Here is a 23,558-nt window from a genome sequence, read left to right as displayed (position 1 = left end):
AGATTATCAATATTTTGTGTCCTGTGTGCAGTCTTCAACTCTTCTCTACTCTTTCAATCTGGTGGGATGTTTGCATGTAATATAGGAGGAATTATTCTAGAAGGTTACTGATGTGAAAAAAATATTTTCTGAATGATGCCTTTAGACATTAATTTATTTTTTTGATCTTTAGGTCCAAGAGATTGCTCAGCTAATGAAGGTCTACAGCACCAACCACGTTAGAACACGAACCCGAGCTGGCGGCCATCCAACAAAACCCAAAGCAACCGGAGTCTTGCTCAACATTCCCCAACAGGGTTTTAGCACAGAGCAGAGTTTTACCTTGGGAGGCATGTGACATGAAAGTACAATGGGAGAGCCATTTTTGGCAATGGTCCCAGTTCGTTTTACTACTGCATCAGTGGGCCTCAGCGCATCCATGTTAATGCAGAAAGCAAACCTCACCTTATTGTGCCTTATATTCTTCCCAACCACTTCCGAATGAGTTGCTGAAGAAGGGAATGGTCCCTTTTAGGGAAATCCAATGAAACACAAGTCGGTACAAGGTGTCCTCTAGGTCTCTACAGTCTATATTGCATTGTGCTCATGCTTAAGGTTCAGGTGATTCATACTGAAGATCCAACATAGAGCATAATTTTTGAAATGTTTTTTCAATTCTTGAAAATACTAAGTCACAGAGTGGGGATGCCCTCAGCTATTTGATTACCATGAACACAGAAATTGGAGAAACAGCATTTCCTCAAAGACTGAGCAGTGGGAAAAGAAATAGCACTATACCACAATCAATGCAAATGAGAAGATATTGTGGAGAGATGCCCCTTAGCATCTGGTATCTCAGCAGCAGAACAAAATCTGTAAACTCTACAAGTTACCAGCTCCCAATCTTTACAAAGTAGTTAATAGAGATATAAAGAAGTCACTCATTCTGGACAAGGTGATGTGTTAAAAGCAAACAGAACTGAAGCCAGAATGTCACAACCTCGTGCCCACCAGAAATCAGGAAAAAATTGGGAATGTCATATTTCCCTCCTTTTATGAGTTCTATTCTTCCCAACATGAAGTATTGTAACCCAGCACTAAAATTACTGCCACAACATGAATAACAGGTGAAGACCTCGAGGACCAGTAGTGACAGAGAGCTGAGTCAATCTGAAACTTGTTTTATTGTTTGATTTGGCGCAGGCTGAACAATCTACGTAAAATAACGTGTAGGAAATTCTCTGGAAGCAGTGGGTAACAGATTGCACTAATTTACACAAGTCTGAAACTGCTGTAAAACAGCATCAACACTAGAGTTCTAAGCCCCATTGTTTAAAGCTGCTGGCAGCTTTAGTTTTACAGGGGACAACCCTTCCCTCATATTGTAAACCTGCTTCATAATAGAAAAGCATTTTTAAAATTTAATTCGCTACATTTCCTTTCTCTTCCAATGTACATTCACTGCACTACATTGTACAGTTGAATATGTGTGCAATATGTAAAGGCTTTCCAGATTAAAACAACTTACTGTATTACCAGAAAGTTACCTGCATCAGATTTATTGGCTTTGTCACATATATCAGTAGTTAATCTTCAAGCCCCAGTCAGATCCACATCCACATCAAGCCCAGTGCCATATCATTGGCATACAGCACAGAAACAGGCCCTTTGGCCCACCCTGGACATGCCTATCCATCTATACTAATCCCATTTGCCAGCACGGTCCTTAGCCTTCTATGCCTTGGCGATTCACGTTATTTGTCCAGATACTTAACAGTGGTAAGGGTCTCTGTCTCTCCTACCTGTTCAGGCAGCTCAGTTCAAACTCCAACCACCCTCTGGGTGGAATAAAAATTCTTCCTTATATCCCCTCCTATTCTTATCTTATACCTTTGCCCTCTGGTTATAGATACCTCGCCAGGGGAGAGGTTTACTACTGCCCACCCTATACCCCTCAATTTTGTACACATCAAGACCCCCTCAGCCCTCTCTGCTCCACAGAAAACAAACACAGCCTCTCCAGTCTCTCCTCATAGTTGAGACACACCATCCCAGGCAACATCCTGGTGGAGACACAATAGACTGCAGATGCTCGAATCTGGTGCAAAAATCAAACACAGCGGGTCGAGCAGCATCTGTGGAGGGAAAAGAATTGTTAATGTTTCGGGTCAAGACCCTGCATCAGGACTGAGTGGAAGAGGAAGGTAGCCAGTATAAAGAGGAAGGGGAGGGGTGAGATGGAGGCTGGTAGGTGATAGTTGGACCCAGGAGGGGTGAGGGATGATGAGCAGATGAAGCCAGGTAGGAAGAGGGTGAAGGTGAAGTTGGTAAGTGCCAACTGCTCCCATGGCTTCAGAAGATTTGCCCCCAGATGAGTAACTCAAATGCTCATTGCCTACTAACCAATTCCATCTACCTGTCTTTTAAATATCAAAAACCAATAAGCACCCATTTATTATTGCTGTACTAAGATTGTACAAGTAATCATTGTGTGACTGTGTGAACTCTGAAATGCAGGACGATAAAGTCCAAATTAGTGCACTTTGTGGGAGATGCAAAAACTACTGTTCAAAAGAAGAAAAGTCTTTTATTGCCAGTGTAAAATGGGTGCCTTAACCATACATTCTACAACCCTTCAGATTATTTCCCCAGCCACTCCTATACCCCCAATACTCAAAGTACAAGATAAACATCTGAAACTTCCTTCAACCTTTAAGACTGCTTTCAGTTGAAGGGGCCTCTGATGCAGACATGTTAAGACTACACAGAAACCAAAGAAGCTGTAACCAAACACTAGCCAATGTCACCTTAAGTGAGCAGAATTCTAATTTCCTGAAGCCATTTGCTAAACTTTGAGTGCTTCATTAAGTGTACTAAAGCCCAGAAGAAATATCTACAGATTGAGTGTTCAAGCATGGGTCCATCTGCTACCTCTGACCCATCAGATACTACAACTAGGTAAGTTGAAGAAAAAACCTAATTCTAAACTTAAATAATTGATCCATTTACAAATTAAACTGTCTATATAATTCTGCAATAAATCAGAAGGGGAAAGTGGATCAAAAATACACAGCAATTGAAAATGCCACTACGAATTAGAAGTTGCAGACTTTTACCAAAATGCTTCTTTTTACAGTAAGCTGCTTGTGGCAGTGTTTCCAGGATTGTCAGAACATGCCCAGTGACATGCTGCCACATAGGATTTACAACCCACTGTACACATTAGACACTGACTCACTATATACACCGGAGACTCATTCCACACCAGTACTGCAAAATTGCAGAATTGTGTCACAGTGAATCACTGAACTGAATAAAATACAATAATACAACTAAGCTTTATAACCAATGCCTCAACACCAGTTTTCACCCAGAGCCTTCCTCAAAACATGTCTAGGAATGGAATAGAACAGTGGTATTCAGCAAGGCCATTCATTTCCAGACACAACCCAAGCAGATGTAAGCCAAGCCTGTGCATTTGCCATATTTTGGCACCTCCAATTAGTCACTTCACAAGGGATAAACAGAAATGTTAACACAGGTATAGAGACAACTTATCAGCACACAGTGGATGGAATCTGCAGTTGTCGTGTATGTGTAGTTGAGCCTGGCTGCAGTACCATTTGGTGTGCACGCAGTATCACTGCTCCTGTGTACCCCAGGAGATGTAGTCAGGACGGGTAGCAGCATGATATTCATCAATCAGCTGCTGGACAATCTCCCGGGAGTTATCCAATTCAGCAAAATTCTCCTTAAACATGTCCTCTTTGCGAAATTGTTCCAGGAATGCTTCTCTTTTTCTGAGCTTGTCGTACTGTCTGCTGGTCCTCTCAAACAACTGTGGGATGAAGAGTTAAGAGGAAACTTTTAATGCCATAATGCACACATTACATTGTGCAGCATAATTTCACATAAATTTCTTTGATAGAACCTTTTAATGTTGAAAGCCTTATTTAATTCTGATGTCCAGTATGGCAGGAATAATAAACTGTGTATTTTTACATTAAAGGTTTTATACTGGGTGAGTTTTAAACAGTGCTTTGTAATGTTATATATTCAACCAAAAAATTTTGACAACCATTCTAATCTTGCTGCCTAGAACGTACTTCCAATTTATTCACTAACTTTCTTGAAACAGACATACCCAGCAAAGAATGACACCACACTCAGCCAAATCTTCCACTGGCCCACTCACAGTCACTCCATTAACTGCTGACATTTATGGGCTTTTCATATCAGGAAATACACAAGCAGGCATGGGCACCTGTTTATTTCACTGGCCTCCTGCTAACCCAGCAAGTACCCCTGCCATGATGCTGTGCAGCACTAACCTGAATTGGCAAACTTGGACTGCTTAACAGTAGAAGACACGTCATAGAATCAAGAAATCATACGAAGTGTACTGGACAGGAAGACCTCGTTCTGCTCATTGTCGACTCGAGATGGAATCAAGGGACTATGAGTTAGAGAGAGAGGCTGGGCAGGCTAGGAGCATAGGAGAATGAGGGGTGATCTTATAGAGATGTATAAAATCATGACGGACATAGATAGGGTGAATGCACAGTCCTGGGTGTCTCAGGCTTAGTTCAGGGTGTGTGGGCTCAGACCCAGATTACATTTACCGTCTGTTTTTGTTTTGCTTTCCACAACTTCATTTATTTATCTATTTGTTTTCAGGTTTATTTCTCAGAATCAGGAAGAGGTTTATTATCAGACGCATGTCATGAAATTTGTTGTTTTGCAGCAGCAGTATAGTACAAGACATGAAAATTACTGTAAGGTACAAAAATAAATAAATAATGCAAAAAAGGGATAATGTTCATGCACCATTCAGAAATCTGCTGACATTCCAAATCTCCTCAAATGAAGTAGAACCACTGGCATGCCTTCTTTGGGCCCAAGATAGATCCTCTGAGATGTTGATGCCCAGGAACTTGAAGCTGCTTCAATTGCAGAGAAGCTCCTCCAGTTGCAGAGTGTGAATCACAGGAGTGAGTTCACACCCCTATGTATGCCATCACAAGGTTTCTAGGGATAGCACAGCAGACAGTGAGCTGCAATGCCATCCTGATGAAGGTGTGTGCCAGTCTCCCGATGTCTCCCTTCTGCTGAGTTTTATTTAAACTACATCAAACTTTCTGAGGCAGATTGAGTAATGTGCTTGCTTAAGCACGGCAAGATTCATAAAATGTCAATCAAAAGATAAAGGAATACTTATGACCGACTGTTCATGTTTCCATGATGTTTCACTTACAACTAAAAATAATATGCTTCAAGGATAGGCAAAAGAATGGGTGAGAAAATGGATCTTTATCTGATCTGTGGACCATAAAGCTGACATTGTTAAAATAATTTCACAGTATCCTGTAATAATACCAGAGCAGGGAGACATGGTCTCAAAAGTTTCAAGGCCATTTGGAACCAAGCTGGTCAGTTATGGCTGATCAGTAAGGGATTTTGTACTGGGAGCACACTGGAAGGAATGATGCATTCTCATGACTGTGTGGCTAGGCACAGCTCAAACGCCACCTATATATTCACCGATGACACAACTGTCGTTGACAGAATCTCAGGTGGCGATGAGTCAGCATACAGGAGTGAGATCGATCAGCTGGTTGAGTGGTGTCACAACAACAACCTTGCACTCCACAGCAGAGGAGGTGACCAGACAGATTGATGAGGGTAGTGCAGTAGATGTGGTCTATGTGGATTTTAGTAAGGCACTTGACAAGGTTCCACATGGTAGGCTTCTTCAGAAGGTCAGAGGGCATGGGATCCACGGAGGCTTGGCTGTGTGGATTCAGAATTGGCTTGCCTGTAGAAAGCAGAGGGTTGTGGTAGAGGGAGTGCATTCAGATTGGAGGGCTATGACCAGCGGTGTCCCACAAGGATTGGTTCTGGGACCTCTGCTTTTCGTGATTTTTATTAATGACTTGGATGAGGGGGTAGAAGGGTGGGTTGGGAAGTTTGCAGACAACACAAAGGTTGGTGGTGTTGTGGATAGTGTAGAGGATTGTCGAAGATTGCAGGGGGATATTGATAGGATGCAGAGCTGGGCTGAGAAGTGGCAGATGGAGTTCAATCCGGAGAAGTGTGAGGTGGTACACTTTGGAAGGACAAACTCCAAGGCGGAATACAAAGTTAATGGCAGGATTCTGGGGAGTATGGAAGAGCAGAGGGATCTGGGGGCCCATATCCACAGAGCCCTGAAAGTTGCCTCACAGGTGGATAGGGTAGTTAAGAAAGCTTATGGGGTGTTAGCTTTCATAAGTCGAGGGATCGAGTTTAAGAGCTGCGAGGTAATGATGCAGTTCTATAAAACTCTGGTTAGACCACACTGAGAGTATTGTGTCCCATTCTGGTCCCCTCTTTATAGGAAGGATGTGGGAGCGTTGGAAAGGGTGCAGAGATTTACCAGGGTGCTGCCTGGTTTAGAGAGTATGCATTATGAGGAGAGACTAAGGGAGCTAGGGCTTTACTCTTTGGGGAGAAGGAGGATGAGAGGAGACATGATAGAGGTATACAAAATATTAAGAGGAATAGATCGAGTGGACAGCCAGCACCTCTTTCCCAGGGCACCAATGCTCAAAGCAAGAGGGCATGGCTTTAAAGTAATGGGTGGGAAGTTCAAGGGAGATATCAGAGGAAGGTTTTTTACCCAGAGAGTGGTTGGGGCATGGAATGCACTGCCTGGGGCAGTGGAGGAGGCAGGTACATTGGTCAATGTACTAGATAAGCATATGGAGGTATTTAAAATAGAGGGATATGTGGGAGGAAGGGGTTAGATAGTCTTAGGTGAGGTTTAAAGGTCGGCACAGCATTGTGGGCTGAAGTGCCTGTATTGTGCTGTACTGTTCTACGTTCTATGCTCCATGTTCTATGTCAGCAAGACCAAGGAATTGATTGTTGACTTCAGGAAGGGGAAGTCAGGAGAACACACACCAGTCTTCTTTGGGGGGGGGGGGGGGGGGGGGGGTTCAGCGCTGGAAAGGGTGAGCAGCTTCAAGTTCCTGGGCGTCAACATCTCAGAAGATCTATCTTAGTCCCAACACATTGATGCAATCATGAAGAAAGCACGCCTGTGGTTCTACTTCGTTAGGCGTTTGAGCAGATTTGGTATAGAACATAGTACAGCACAGAACAGGCCCTTCAGCCCACAATGTTGTGCCAACATAGCTATTCCCTCCTGCCTACAGAATGCCCATATCCCTCTATCTTCCTCTCATTCATGTGCCCATCCAAACCCTTCTTGAAAGCCTCCAATGAGTGCCTCCACCACTCTATCAGTAAAAAACGTACCCCTCATGTCTATTCTGAACCTACCCCCTCTCACCTTAAATGCATGCCCTCTGGTATTGGATCGCTCAATAATGGGAAAAAGATATTGCTTGTCCACCCTATCTATGCTCATAACTTTATATACTTCCTCAGCCTCCACTGCTCCAGAGAAAAGAGCCCAAGTTTGTCCAGCCTCCCCTAATAGCACATGCCCTCTAATCCAGGCAGCATCCTAGTAAACCTCCTCTGCACCCTCTCTAAAATCTCAACATCCTTCCTATAGTGAGGTCACCAGAATTGCGTGCAATACTCTAAATGCAGCCTAACCAGAGTTCTATACAGATGCATCATAACTTCTTGACTCCTATACTCAATACCTCGATTAATGAATGCAAGCATTCCATAAGCCTTCTTAACCACCCTGTCTACCTGTGTAGCCACTTTCAATGAGTCATGGACTTGCACCCCAAGGTCTCTCTGCTCTTCAACTCTGTTAAGGGTCTTGCCCTTAAGAGTGTACTCTCTCTTGATGTTAGTATGTCACCAAAGACATTTGGAAATTTCTACAGATGTACAGTGGAGAGCATTCTAACTGGTTGCATCACCCTCTGGTCTGGAGGCTCCAATGTGCAGGATCGAAAGAGGCTGCAGATGGTTGTAGACTCAGCCAGCTCCATCACAGGCACAACCCTCCCCACCATCAAGAATGTCTTCAAGAGGCGGTGCCTCAAGAAGGCAGCATCCCTCATTAAATACCCTCACCATCTGGGACATGCCCTCTTCACATTACTACCTTTGGGGAGGAAGTACAGGAGCCTGAAGACCCACACTCAACACTTCAGGGACAGCTTCCCCTCCGCCATCAGATTTCTGAATGATCTTTTGCACTATTTATTTATTTCTGTAACATAGTAATTTTTATGTCTTGCATTGTACTGCCGCTGCAAAACAACAAATTTTACAACATATGTCAGTGATATTCAGATGCTGATTCATTCCCAATGTCAAGTGAACTCAGCCAATCCGCCAGTCACTAGAAAATCTAGCCCAACATTTATTGTCTGGTTCAACAGAATTTGTTTATAAAATGTTCCTTACCCTGGATCATTCATTTCACTTTCCACTGCACATCGACAATACAAACAGAGAAATGTAAACACTCATCGGCAGACAATAAGAATCAAACCATTAGAACCACCGCCTTTCACTTGCCCGTTGTAAAAATGGTTAGTGTGATACTGATACTTACCGAAGAGATGCTGGTGTGATTGGCCATCATGAGCCCACTGACACGATGAGCTGAAGGCAGGTATGGAGATTTCCGTGACAATGCCACCTGAATGCTGGCTGGCCCCCACGGAATGAAGTTGGCCAACTTCCGTTCTCGTATTCTTTGCAGACTCTTATGGACCTATTTAAACATAGAACAGTACAGCACAAGAACAGGCCCTTTGGCCCACAATGTCTGCGTTGAAGAGAATGTCAAACTAAACTAAACGTCTTCTGCCTGTACATGATCCATATCCCTCCATATTCATGTGTCTATCCAAAAGACTCTTCAAAGCCACTATTGTATCTGCTTCCACCACTACCCCTGACAACACATTCCAGGCACCTCAGTGTAAAAAAACTAGCCCCGCACATCTCCTTTAAACTTTTCCCTCACCTTAAACGCATGTCTTCTAGTACTTGACATTTCGACCCTGGGAAAAAGATTCTGACTGTCCACCTTATCTATTATAATTTTATAAACTTCTATCAGGTGTCCCCTCAACCTCCAACACTCCTGAGAAAATAAAAACAAATTTCTCCAACCTCTCCTTATGGGTCATACCTTCTAATCCAGGCAGCACCCTTGTAAACCTCTTCTGCACCCTTTCCAAAGCCTCCACATTCTCTCTGTAATGGGGCAACCAGAATTGTACACAATGCTCCAAGTGTAGCCTAACCAAACTTTTATGTATATGTAGCTGCAACATGACTTACTCTCATACTCAATGCCCCAACCAATGAAGGCAAGCATGTCATATGCCTTCTTTTTGTACTTTGTGTGGCCAATTTCAGGGAGCTAAGGACCTGGAGAGTTAATTTGAGTAGGCTCTTTCCACCTAGATTAGGAGAGAGGACATGGCTTTAGGGTGAAAGGGGAAAGGTTTAGGGGGAACTTCTTCACTCGAAGAGTGGTGGGAGTATGGAACGGGCTGCCATTTGATGTAGTAAACGGGGGCTCATTCTTGAGTTTTAGGAATAAATTGGATAGATACATGGACGGGAGAGGTCTGGAGGGTTATGGACTGGGTGCAGGTAAATGGGACTAGCGGAATAACAGTTTGGCAGATTAAAAGGGCCAAATGGCCTGTTTTCTGTGCTGTAGTGTTCTATGGTTCTATCCCTCTGTACATCAGTAATCCTAAGGGTCCTGCCATTAACTGTACACTTTCTCCTTGCATTTGACCTACCAAAGTGCATCGCCTCACACTTAATTGGTTTAAATTCCATCTGCCACTTCTCCATCCATATCTGCACTGATCTATATTTCGCTGTATCCTTTGACGGCCCTCTACACTGTCCACAATTCCACCAACTTTTGTGTTCTCTACAAACTTACTAACCCACCCATCTACATTTTCATCCAAGTCATTTATACACATCACAAACAATAGTCCCAGCACTGATCCCTGCAGAACACCACTGGTCATAGACCTCCAGCCAGAATAACACCCTTCCACTAATACCCTGTCTTCTATGGGCAAGCCAATTCTGAATCCAAACTACTCCATCACCGTGGATCCCATGTACCTCAATCTTCTGGATCAGTCTACCATTGGGAACCATGTTAATTGCCTTACTAAAATCCACGTAGACAACATCCACTGCCTTACCTCATCAATCACCTTTGTCACCTCGACATAAAACTCAATCAAGTTTCTAAGACATGACCTGCCCTGCACAAAACCATGCTGACTCTCCCTAAGCAATCCACGATTTTCCAAATGTGAGTAAATCCTATTCCTAAAAATCCTCTCCAATAGCTTCCTTACCACTGATTTCCACTGAAGTTACTCCATGTAGACACAGCGTTATCACAGTCTTCCTTATGTTCACTGGACATTTCTTAATAGATGTGGAGAGGTTCTATGCACATCCTTTCCTTTATTCTTTCCAAACCTGAATCTATAGCCCTACCTGAGTAGGATCCACCTCCCCTTGGATAATATTGAGAATGGCAATGTAACAGTGGTTAGTTTGTCTGTCTCTGCCAGTGGACACCATCACATTCTTCGGTTGCAGCAGTCTTCGCATAACATCCAGGACCGTTGTTTTACGTACACTTGCCACCTGAGGACAAAGATGCACCCATTTTAAAAATCAGAGGGTTGCCATTTTCTATCTCTCCCTTTTTTTGTTAAACAGAAATAGCATATAACTGTTTCTCATTAAACAGCTAAAAACACATGTATCATAACTTGCACGGTTACAGACACCAATTGCTATCAAGACTGCTTAAACAGATCTTCAAACCTGTATAAACCCACAACTCCCTTAGACTGACCATCTTGATCAAATTTAAAACTCAAACTTGGCATCAGTTCACCCACACTTCATAATTTACCATATGTATTACTTTGGTCAACTTTGGAGTTGTGTGGTGGACACAACTTTTAATGTGATTTACCAAGAAAAATCTACTTTTTCCACACACAAACAGACCAAATCAATGCAGCAGAGATAGCAGCCCCTCCAAAAGCTGCTAATACAAAAAAGGCCCAGGATTGTTGAAAACACTTGTTGAAAACTTGCATTGAACTTGCACTTTAAGTTTTTTTTGCATCAATGTAGGAAGTAAACATGTCCATCTTCCATGTACCGAGGGTGTACATGAGGCAATACTTAAGCATGCAGTGAATAACTATGATCAGGAACGAGCTACCCAAATCTCTGATGGTGGGCACCGGATAAATAATTAAAGTTTAAAAACTTGAAACAGGACTGGCTAGAATATTGTAAATTGATTGGATGGGCCAAATTACCTCTTTCTGTGCCTAAATACCTGATGTCAAAGATGTCTTCTTACGGTTACTTCAAATCAATTGCTACCAGAACCACTCAGCATCTGCTTAAGCCGGTAGACTCTGGATAACTCCTGCAATATTCACTTCAAAATTAATTACTTACATGATTTGGCTACAGTAGCAAATGACCAATTCACCTCTCATCTGCTCATGAAGGAGACTAAGCATTGTAATATTATAATGGACATCCTACAGAGAAGCCAAGCTCCTGAATTACTTATACTGTGAAGTGTGAAACTTTACACACCAACACTGTACCAGAATGTGATCATTTTCAGATGTAGGCCATAAACACCTAAGAAATAGGAGCAGGAACTGGCCAGTGTCCCTTTGAGCTTGCTCCACCATTTATCATGACCATCTTCTACCTCAGTATCATTTCCCAGCACTATTCCCTTATCCCTTGCTTTATTCCTTTAATATCCAAAAACCTATCCATCTCTGTTTTAAATAAAGACCAAGACTGTGCCTCCACAGCCCTCCAAAACAGAGAATCGTTAAAAGCACTTTGAAATGTAAACATTTGTGGTTTCACTGCCTTGCAGAACACCAGTGAGGTTTGCAAATATATGAGCAATCACAAAATTAATTCAGCACAGAAGAAAAAAAAGGTTATCAAGTCTGCCTTCTCCTCAAAGAACAATCTCATTAGTCCTATTGCCCTGCTCTTTCATGTAGCTCAGAAAATAAGTGTCTCAATTCTGTTTGAAGGTACCAATCGATACCGTTTCCTCCACTAGAACCTCAAAGTCACAGAGTCAGTCGTACAGCACAGAAACAGGACATTCATGCCACTATGTCCATACCACTATTTTATTCATTTCTAAGAGTACCACTTACCTGTATTTGGTCTGTAGCCTTCTATGCTCTGGTGATTCAAGTGCTTGTCATGGAGTCTAGAGTCATACAGCATAGAAACAGCTCCTTCGGCCCAACTCATCCATGCTGACCATGGTGCCCACCAAGCTAGTCCCAGTTGCCTGCATTTGGCTCATAACCATCTAAACCCCTCCTATCTACATACTTATCCAAATGTCTTGTTAATGTAACTACCTCAATCAGTTTCTCTGGCAGCTCATTCCACCAATGCACCACTTTCTGCGTGAACAAGTTGCCCCTCAGGTCCCTTTTAAGTCTTTCACCTCTCATTTTAAACCTATGCCCTAGGAAAAAGACTGCATCAGATGCTTCTTAAATGTTATGAGTGTACCTGTCTTCTCCTCCTCCTCAGACAACACATTCTAAACTCCAATCACCCTCTAGGTAAAAGAATTCCCTATCAGATCCCCTCAGCTTATGCCTTCTTATCTCAGACACTCCCACCAGCAAAAAAAGATTATCATTTATCCTACGTATGCCCCTCATAATTTTACATTCCTCTATCAAGTCACCCCTCAGTCTCCTTTGCTCCAGGGGAAACAAATCTCTTATAACTAAAATGGTCTAAACCTGGTAAATCTCCTCTGTACCCTCTCTAGTTCAATCACATCCTTCCTATAGTGTGGCGACCAGAACTGCACATAATATCCCAGGTGTGGCCTCACCAATGTTCTATAAATTTGTAACATGATGGCCCTGCTCAGGTATTCTATGCCATTACTGATGAAGGCAAGCACCCCATATGCTTTCTTCACCACCCTTTCTACTTGTGCTGTCACATTCAGTGATCAATGGATTTATATCCCTTGGTCTCTCTGTTCATCAACACTCCCTAGGGCCCTACCATTTATTGTGCAAGATCTAACCCTTATATAACTTCCCAAAATGAATCACTTCACGCTTGTCAGGATTAAATTCCATCTGCCATTGCTCCACTTAACTTTCCAGCTGATCAACGTCATACTGTAGCTGAAGATAATCCTCTCACTATCCACACCACCAAATTTTGTGTCCTCTGCAGACTTACTAATCATACCTCCTTCATTCACATCTAAGTCATTAATATACATCACAAACAATCAGTTCCAGCACTGATCCTCAAGATACACCATTGGTCAAAGACTTCCAACCAAAAAAGTATCCCTCTAACACCACCCTCAGCCTCCTACTAACAAGCCAATTTTGGATTCATTGCCAGCTTGCCTTGGATCCCATTGGCACTAAACCTTTGGACTAGTCTACCAGGCAGGACCTTGTCAAATGCCTTACTTAAAGTCCACACAGAATCCTACCGCACTGCTATCATCAATATACTTGGTTACCTCTTCAAAAAATTTCAATAAAATTTGTGAAATAGGATTTCTCACAAAGCAATGTTCACTATCCCTAATCAATCCTTACCTTTCCAAGTTAAGATAAATCCTGTCTAGAATTGTTTCCAATAGTTTCTCCATCACTGATGTAAGACTCACTGGCCTGTAGTCATCTGGCTTATCCTGCTGCCTTTCTTAAATAAAGGAATTATATTTGCTATTGTCCAAAGATCTGGTACCTCAGCTGTGGTTAGCGAAGATGTAAAAATCTGCATCAAGGCCCCACCAATCTTCTCCCTTGCCTCTTGTACAGTCTAGGAATCATATGGGGGGGGGGTGGGAGTGGAAATCTTGATCAGCTGGCTAAGTGGGCCGAGGAATGGCAAATGGAGTTTAATTTGGATAAGTGAGTCACAAGTAGAAAGGGTGAAGGCAGCTTTTGGCACGTTGGCCTTCATAAATCACAGCATTGAGTATGAAAGTTGGGAGGTCAATATGCAGCTGTACAGAATGCTGGTGAGGCCCCACTTGGAGTATTGCGTTCAGTTTTGGTCGCCCTGCTATAAGAAAGATGTTATTAAACTGGAAAGAGTGCAGAAAATATTTACAAGGATGTGGCCAGGAATTGAGGGACTGAGTTATAGGGAGAGATTGGATAGGCTAGGACTTTATTCCATAGAGCGTAGGAGATCTTATAGAGGTGTAGAAAATCAGGAGGGGCATAGACAGGGTGAATGCACTCCAGAGTTGGGGAATCAAGGGCTAGAGGGCATAAGTTTAAGGTGAGAGGGGAAAAATTTATTAGGAGCTTGAGGGGCAATTTTTTTTTACACAAAGGATGGTATGAATGTGGAATGAGCTGCCAGAGGAAATAATTCAGGCGGGTACAATAACAACTTTTAAAAGACAGTTGGGCAGGTACATGGATTGGAAAGGTTTAGAAGGTTATGTGCCAAATGCTGGCAAATGGGACTAGCTTGGATGGGGCATCGTGGTCAGCATGGACCAGTTGGACCGAAGGGCCTGTTTCTGTGCTGTATAACTCTATCTCATTAGGCTCTGGCGACTTACCCAACTTCATGAGTTCCAAGACATCTAAGACCTCCTCCTCCTTAATGCTAACGTACTCTATGATATCACTGGCCCTCTCCCTGAACTCTCCATTTACCATTTCTCTTATCTCAATTCACTAAGGTGAGAAGTACTTAGCCATGAGAGTAGGGCAGTGGATGTTGTCTATATGGACTTCAGGGGTGGGTCAGGATGGGACGGGACTGAGGCTTTGGCCAGAGAAGGCTAAGGTAAGTCACTTTCTTTCTTGCTTTGGTTTTTCCTTTACTGCCAGGCCTGAGAAGTTAGAGTGGCTCCGGGGTCAGTGGTGTGTTCATCTTGTGAGATGTCTGGGAGACCTCCAGTCTCCCTGATAACTGCATCCTGCAAGGTGCATCCAGCTGCAGCTCCTTACTGTTTGTATTACAGAACTGGATATGCAGCTGGGTGTCCTTCGGCTCCTACCAAAGAGTTCATAGATAAGAGCTACAGGGAGGCAGTTACTCCTAAGCTGCAGGAGGCAGGTAGCTGTCAGGAGAAGGAAGGAGAATAGACTGTCAGGAGAAGGAAGGAGAATAGGCAGGTAGTGTAGAATACCGCTGTGGCTGTTCCCCTCAATAACAGATATACCACTTCGGATATAGTTGAGGGGGAACAAACTACCAGAGGAAAGCTGCAGTGACCAGGTCTCTGGCACTGAGCCTGGTCGTGTGGCACAGAAAGGAAGGGTGGAGAAGAGGAGAGCGATGGTGATAGGGGATTCCATAGTAAGGAGGGCAGACCGAAGATTCTGTGGATGTGAAAGAGACTACCAGATGGTATGTTGCCTCCCAGGTGCCAGGTCAGGAATGTCTCTGATCAGCATTCTGAAGGGGGAGGGTGAACAGCCAGAGGTCATGGCACATATGGGTACCAATGGCATAGGTAGGAAAAGAGATGAGGTCCTGAAGAGGGAATATAGGGAGCTAGGTAGGAAGCTAAAAATCAGGACCTCAAGGGTAGTAATCTCTAGATTGCTGCCTGTGCCACGTGCCAGTGACAGGTAAGAATAGGTCAATTTGGCAGATGAATTCGTGGCTGTGGAGTTGGTGCAGGGGATAGGGTTTCAGATTTGTTGATCATTGGGATCTCTTCTGGGAAAGGTACGACCTGTACAAAAGGGATGAGTTGCATCTGAACTAGGGTAGACCGATATTCTTGTGGGCACGTTTGCGAAAGCTGTTGGGAAGGGTTTAAACTAGTTTGGCAGGGAGATGGGAACCAGAGTGATAGATCAGAGGTTGGTGCATTTAGTGTTCAAGTAGATGCAGCATGTAGAAAGACTGAGGAAGGATAGGCAGTTGAAAGGGATAAATTGCAGTCAGTTGGATGGGCTAAAGTGTGTCTACTTTGATGCAAGAACTATTAGGAACAAGGGTGATGAACTTTGAGCATGGGAGAGTATATGGAACTACGATGTGCTGGCCACTACTGAGACTTGGCTGTCACACGGGCAGGAATGGCTGCTGGATATTCTGGGGTTTAGATGTTTCAAAAGGGACAGGGACGGAGGTAAAAGAGGTGGGGAAGTGGCTTTGCTGATCAGGGACAGTGTCAAAGCTGTAGAAAGGGAGAATGTCCTGGAGGGATTGTCCACTGAGTCAGTGTGGGTGGAAGTCAGGAAAAGGAAGGGAGAGATCACTCTATTGAGAGTATTCTACAGAACCACCCCCCCCCCCCCCCCCCCAAATAGCAGCAGAGACACTGAGGAGCAGATTGGGAGACAGATTTTGGAGAAGAGCAAAAATAACAAGGTTGTCATGGGTGATTTCAACTTCCCTAATATTGATTGGCACCTCCTTAGTGTAAAGGGGATAGATGGGACAGAGTTTGTTAGGTGTGTCCAGGAAGGTCTCCTGACACAGTATTTCAACAGGCTGACTAGAGAGGCCATACTTGACCTGTTACTAGGCAATGAGCCCAATCAGGTTTCAGATCTCTCAGTGGGAGAGCATTTTGGAAATGGTGACCATAACTCCTTGACCTTTACCATAGCCTTGGAGAGGGATAGGAGCAGACAATATGGGAAAGTATTTAATTGGGGGAGGGGGAATTGTAATGCTATTAGGCAGGAACTTGGGAGCATAAATTGGGAACAGACGTTTTGGTGAAGTGCACAACGGAAATGTGGAGGTTGTTTAAGGAATACTTGCATGGGGTTCTGGATAGGTTTGTCCCATTGAGGCAGGGTAAGGATGGTAGAGTGAAAGAAGGTTGACAAGAGATGTAGAACATCTTGTCAAGAGGAAGAAAGAAGCTTACCTAAGGTTTAGAAAGCATGGATCAGACAGGGCTCTGGAGAGTTACAAGGTAGCCAGGAGGGAGCTTAAAAATGGACACGACAGCTAGAAGGGGGCATGAGAAGTCTTTGGTGAGTACAATCAAGGAAAACCCCAAGGTGTTCTACACGTATGTGAAGAATATGATGACTAGAGTGAGAGCAAGACTGATCAGGGATAAAAGAGAAAGCATGTGCCTGGAGTTGGAAGAGGTAGGGGAGGTCCTTAATGAATACTTTGCTTCAGTATTCACCGGTGAGAGAGACCTTGACATTTGTGAGAATAGCGTAAAACAGGCTGATACGCTAGGACATGTCGACGTGAGGAAAGTAGATGTGCTGGAACTTTTGAAAAACATTAGGATAGATAAGTCACTGGGGCTGGACGGGATATATCCAAGGCTAAGACAGGAAGCGGGGGAAGAAATTGCTGTGCCTTTGGCGACGATCTTTGCATCCTCACTGGCCACAGGAGGATTTGACAAAGCACATTGATGAAGGTAGAGCAGTGGATGTGGTGTACATGGATTTTAGTAAGGTGTTTGATAAGGTTCCCCACGGAAGGCTCACAGGGGGCATGGGATCCAGGGAAACTTGGCTGTGTAAATCAGAATTGGCTCGCCCATAGAAGACAAAGAGGGTGATTGTAGATGGAGAGTTTTCTACCTGGAGGTCAGTGACTAGTGGTGTTCTGCAGGGATCTGTTCTGGGACCCCTGCTCTGTGATATTTATAAATGACTTGGATAAGGATGTGGAAGGGTGGGTTAGTAAGTTTGCTGATGATACAAAGGTTGGTGGTGTTGTGAATAGTGTAGAAGGTTGCTGTAGGTTACAACAGGACATTGATAGGATGGAGAGCTGGGCTGAGAGGTGGCAGATGGAGTTCAACCCAGAAAATTGTGAAGTGATACAATTTGGAAGATCGAATTTGAAGGCAGAATACAAGGTTAATGGCAGGACTCTTAGCAGTGTGGAGGAACAGAGGGATCTTGGGGTCCACATCCATAGATCCCTGAAGGTTTCCACCCAGGTTGATAGGGTTGTTAAGAAGGCATATGGTGCGTTGACCTTCATTAGTCGGGGTACTGAGTTCAAGAGCCGCGAGGTAATATTGCAGCTCTATAGAAGTCTGGTTAGACCACACTTGGAGTATTGTGTTCAGTTCTGGTCACCTCATTATAGGAAGGATATGGAAGCTTTAGAGAGGGTGCAGAGGAGACTTACCAGGATGCTGCCTGGATTGGAAAGCACGTATTATGAGGATAGGTTGAGTGAGCTCGGGCTTTTCTCTTTGGAGGAGGATGAGAGGTGACTTGATAGAGGTGTACAAGATGATAAGAGTCATAGATCCTGTGGACAGTCAGAGACTTTTTCCCAGGGCAAAAATGGCTAACACGAGGAGGCATAAATTTAAGGTTGTTGCAGGAAGGTATAGGAGGGATGTCAAAGGTAAGTTTTTCTTTTACAGAGAGTGGTGGGTGTGTTGAACGCACTGCCGGCAGAGGTTGTGGGGGCAGATATATTAGGGACATTTAAGAGACTCTTAGAAAGGCACATGAATGATAGAAAAATGGAGGGCTATGTGGGAGGGAAGGGTTAGATAGATCTTAGAGCAGGATAAAATGTCAGCACAACATTGTGGGCTGAAGGGCCTGTACTGTGCTGTAATGCACATTCTAAGTCTCTCTCCTCCTTTCTCAGTGACTCTCTCTGTGACTCTCCCTCATTGACTTTCTCAGAGTCTCTCTCTCTTTCTCTCTCTCATTGCTTTATCACACTCAGTCACATACTCTCCTCTTATTTCCTTTTATTTGTTACATTTCCCCTTCTTTCACTTTCTGTCACTTCAGTCTCACTCTTGGTCTTTTCCTCTTCCCGCTTTGCTTTCTGAGTCCGCTGCTCTCTTATGAACTCTCTCCTGTCTTTACCAGCTGAATCTGACTCACCTGTGGCTTCTGGTGCTGTCTCCCCCACTCATTTTATTCCTTTTCTTCCCCTCTTCTCTGTGTCTTTCTCTGCCTCTGCCACTGTATTTCTTTCTTCTCCCTCACAGTTGTTCCCTCTCTATCTTCCTCGCATCAAACCTTCCTAAATACCTTCTTGGTCTCCCTCCTGCTATGTCCCCTTTTCCCTCCTTTTATTTTGCTTTACTTTCGTGTGTGTGTGTGTGTGTGTGTGTGTGTGTGTGTGTGTGTGTGTGTGTGTGTGTGTGTGTGTGTGTGTGTGTGTGTGTGTGTGTGTGTGTGTGTGTGTGTGTGTGTGTGTGTGTGTGTGTGTGTGTGTGTGTGTGTACACGTACGTGCAGGCACATGTGTGCAAGTTTCCATCTGGAAGTAGAGCTAATCAGTACCTGTTGAACCAACAGCAACTGCACTCCAGAACCAAAGCTACCCAGACCTGCAGTATGCAGAAGACTCTTGTATCTGTACATTCAGAGACTGAGCACCAGGCCTTTGTCAGTGCTTCTGTTGAAGCAAACGAAGCTGGGGCTTATATTAACATGTATGAGGACTGACTGACAGACAGCAGAGGGTGGGGATTAAAAATATGATTTCCATGGTGACACAGTATTGCTCTGCATATGACAGAGCTCCCCCTGGTGTGCATGCTCAGGCACGAGAGAGCAAGAAAACAAGAGTAATAGAGCACAAGAGCATCTCCCATATCCTGCAGCAGCTCCTGATCCCAACCACACACTTGGCCCTGTTCCCAGCAGTGTCCCAGTTCCCCTGCTCCCACAGGAACAGCACTTGGGGTCCAGCCTAGCCTCCTTCTAGCTCTCCTAAGTCCACTGTTAGGGGTCAAGAGTGAGAGCACCGGAAGCCATGGGTGAGAGATTCAGCTGGTAAAGACAGGAGAAGAAAGTTCATAAGAGAGGAATGGACTCAGAAGGCAAAGTGGGAATTGAGGAAAAGACCAAGAGTAAGATTGGTGACAGTGACTTTCCCCCAGACGCCAGTGCGCAGGCGCGGGAAGCGGCAGCAGTGGGAAGAAAGTGGAGAGTCACCTGACCCAGTGAGTTTTTTTCTCTCTCCTCGATTGGGTTCTTTAACCATAAAGGAGAGGTATAGTGTAGCAGAGCGGCCATCCTTGGAGGGGCTAGAGTCAGAGTGGGAAATTAGAGTATTTGACACAAGAAGCTTCGATGAGAAGAGGCCGAGGCAAACGAACAGGTAATAAGAGCAAGTTTGTACTTTGATTATTGCTGCTTTGGTCTCAGATTCCCTTAGTACAGTATAAGCAGCATGGCAGATATGGCAGTGGAATGCTCCTCCTGTGGGAAGTGGGAATTCATGGAACTCCCTGATGACTACACCTGCGGGAAGTGCAGCCAACTTCAGCTCCTGAAAGACTGGATTAAGGAGCTGGAGCTGGATGAACTGAGGATCATCCAGGAAGCTGAGCAAATCATAGATAGGACTTTTGAGCAGGTGGTTACCTGGGCAGGAATCAGGTAGTGGATGGGTGAGCACTGAGAGAGTTAGGGGGAAAAAAGTCAGTGCAGGGTTCCCCTGTGGCCATTCCTCTCAGCAACAAGTGTACCCCTTTGGATACTGCTGAGGTGGGTGCAGCAGCCAGGTCAGTGGCACTGATCAGGCTCTGAGGCTCAGAAGGGAAGGCTGAAGTCAGGCAGAGCGATAATCATAGGGGACCTGATAATTAGGTGGACAGACAAGAGATTCTGCGACCGCAACAGAGATGGCAGGATGGCGTGTTGCCTCCTAGGTGCTAGGGTTCTGGATGTCTCTGAGTGGTTGCAGAATATTGTTAAGGGGGAGGGTGAGCAGCCAGAGGTTGTGGTGCATATTGATACCAATGACATAGGCAGGAGAGGGGTAAAGGTCCTGCAAAATGAGTATTGGGAGTTAAGAAGGAGGCTGAAGAGCAGGACCTTTACCCCTCTCCTGCCTAAGAGTTAACTCCGGATTACTCCTGGTGCCACGGGTTAGTGAAGGAAAGAACAAGATGATAGCACAGACAAATGTGTGGCTGGGTAGATGGTGCAGTGGGGAGGGTTTCAAGTTCTTGGATCATTGGAACCTTTTCTGGGGAAGGGGTGACCGGGACAAGGACAGGTTGCACCTGAACTGGAGGGGAAGCAATATCTTGGCAGGGAGGTTTGTTAATGATACTGGGGAAGGTTTAAACTCGCTTCACAGGGGGATGGGAAGTGGAACAACAGGTCAGTAAGTGAGGGAACGGGCAGGACGGCTGATGTCAGGGAATGTAGTATTAGGCAGATTCCTAATAACAGATGTGATGTGACAAATGGTTTGAAGTGTTTGTACTTTAATGCTAGGAGTATTATGGGCAAGAGTGATGGATCACTACATGGAACTATGATGTTGTGGCCATTACAGAGACTGGGTTGAGGGAGGGACAGGAATGGTTAATTGACGTACCAATGTTTCGAAGTTTTAAGAAGAATAGAGAGGGGGGTAAAAGAGGGGGAGGAGTTGCAATGCTAATTAGAGATAATATATCAGTTGCACTCCAGGTCGACATGATTGAGGGTTCAGACACAGTCTATATGGGGAGAACTCAGGAATAGGAAGGGTACAATCACTCTTGGGGGTGTACTATAGACCTCCTAATAGCCACTGGAACATTGAGGAACAGATATGCAAACAAATTAGGGAAATGTGTTTTAAAATAATATTACAGGGTTGTGTTCATGGGAGACTTCAACTTCCCTAAATTGGGACCGTTTTAGTGCAAGGGGGTTAGATGGGGCAGAGTTTGTTAGCTGTATCCAGAAGGGATTCTTAAATCAATCTGTTGACAGTCCAACAAGGGGAGAGGCTATTCTGGACCTGGTGGTGGGTAATGAGCCTGGCCAGGTGACTCACCTGTCAGTGGGTGAGCAATTGGGGAACAGTGACCACAGCTCATTAACTTTCAGGATAGCTATAGATAAGGTTAGGTATGGGGCTGGCAGGAGAGTTATAAATTGGAGCAGGGCTAATTATGAAGGCATACGATAGGAACTACGTAGAGTAAACTGGGAACATCATTTTGCTGGCAAGGCCACAAACATGTGAAAAGTGTTTAAGGATCAAATACATAGGGTAAAGGATAGGTAATGCCCCAATTAGAAGGAAGGACATAAATGACAAAATAAGGGAACCTTGATGTCCAGAAGTGATGAACTTAGTCAAGAAGAAAAAGGACAAGTATGTAGAGCTTCTGAAGTTGGGATCAGACAGAGCAAGTGAGGACTATAGCAAGAAATGTACTCAAGAAAGGAATTAGGAAAGCCGGGAGGGGCGATGAAAAGTCCTTAGCAAGTAGGATTAAGAAGAATCCAAAGGCATTCTAGACCTACATTAGGAATAAGGATAATGAGGGAGAGGGTAGGACCACTTAAGGATAAAGAAGGGAATCTATGTTTGGATGCAGAGGATGTGGATGAGGTTCTGAATGAGTATTTCTCTTCAGTATTTACCTAGGAAAGGGACATTCAGGACACAGAAATTGGAACCGAGGGTATAAACATGTCAGGGCATTTAGAGGTCAAGGAGGAGTTAGTGTTAGGTCTCCTAAACAGTATTAAGGTCGTTAAGTCCCTGGGGCCCGATGGGATATATATCCCAGGTTATTGAGGGAGACAAGAGAGGAAATTGCTGGGGCCTTGACCAGTATCTTTGTCTCCTCTTTAACCACAGTTGAGGTCCCGGAGGACTGGCGAATGGCTAATGTTGTTCCTCTCCTTAAGAAAGGGAACAAGGGTAAATCCGGGGAACTATAGACCGGTGAGTCTCACGTCAGTTATAGGGAAATTGCTGGAGAAAATTCTCCTAGATGGGATATACAAGCATCTGGAATCCAATGGCTTGATTAGGGAAACCCAGCATGGTTTTGTGCGGGGCAAGTCGTGTCTTACTAACCTGGTTGAGCTTTTTGACTAGGTGACAAGAGAGACTGATGAAGGTAGAGCTGTGGTTGTCATCTATATGGACTTCAGTAAGGCATTTGACAAGGTCCCACATCATTGGTTAATGAAGAAAGTTCAGATGCACGAGGTCAGTGGAGAATTGGCTGTGTGGATCCAGAACTGGCTTGCCTGCAGAAGACAAGTGGGTGGTGGTTGAAGGGACTTATTCGGGCTGGAGGCCTGTCAGTAGTGGTGTTCCACAGGGATCTGTACTGGGACCTCTGCTGTTTGTGATGTACATAAATGACCTGGACGAGTATGTTGATGGGTGGGTCAGTAATCCACTTTGCAGACAATACCAAGATTGGTGGAGATGTGAATAGTGTAGAAAACTGGCAATGAATACAGCTTGACATAGATCAGATTGCAGATGTGGGCAGAGAAATGGCAGATGGAGTTTAACCCGGATAAATGTGAGGTGTTGCACCTTGGTGGGACTAATGTCAAGAGGCAGTAAAGGGCAAGACCCTTAACAGTGTTGAAGAGCTGAGAGACCTTGGGGTACAAGTCCATGGCTCACTGTAAGTGGCTACACAGGTAGATAGGGTGGTAAAGAAGGCTTATGGAATGCTTGCTTTCATTAACTGTGGTATTGAGTACAGAAGTCAAGAAGTTATGATGCATCTCTATAGAACTCTGGTTAGGCCACATTTAGCGTACAATTCTGGTCACCTCACTACAGGAAGAATAGAGGCTTTAGAGAGGGTGCAGAGGAAGTTTACTAGAATGCTGC

General features: G+C 44.4%; 2 protein-coding genes across 8 annotated transcripts in view; one reads left to right on the top strand and one right to left on the bottom strand.

Moving 5' to 3' along the window:
- The window catches only part of plekhh3 (pleckstrin homology, MyTH4 and FERM domain containing H3), a 71,788-nt gene extending 69,393 nt beyond the window's left edge, over positions 1-2,395 (top strand). For all 7 annotated transcript variants that reach the window (XM_052038456.1, XM_052038459.1, XM_052038458.1 and 4 more), the window contains one exon: positions 173-2,395. In XM_052038456.1, coding sequence (XP_051894416.1) covers positions 173-337 — 165 coding nt within the window. In that variant the 3' untranslated portion in view covers positions 338-2,395. The remainder of the gene's footprint in view (positions 1-172) is intronic.
- A 679-nt stretch (positions 2,396-3,074) lies between these two features.
- tubg1 (tubulin, gamma 1) overlaps positions 3,075-23,558 on the bottom strand; it is a 65,656-nt gene continuing 45,172 nt past the window's right edge. The window contains exons 9-11 of the mRNA XM_052038463.1: positions 10,444-10,596; positions 8,507-8,668; positions 3,075-3,817 (exon numbers count right to left, since the gene is read on the bottom strand). Of these exons, the coding sequence (XP_051894423.1) occupies positions 3,620-3,817; positions 8,507-8,668; positions 10,444-10,596 (513 nt within the window). The 3' untranslated portion in view covers positions 3,075-3,619. The remainder of the gene's footprint in view (positions 3,818-8,506; positions 8,669-10,443; positions 10,597-23,558) is intronic.

The sequence above is a fragment of the Pristis pectinata genome, chromosome 25, assembly GCF_009764475.1.
Source record: "Pristis pectinata isolate sPriPec2 chromosome 25, sPriPec2.1.pri, whole genome shotgun sequence".
NCBI classification, from domain to species: Eukaryota; Metazoa; Chordata; class Chondrichthyes; order Rhinopristiformes; family Pristidae; genus Pristis; species Pristis pectinata.
The sequence above is the reverse complement of the archived record's forward strand: the minus strand, read 5'-3'. Positions and strand labels throughout refer to the sequence as shown.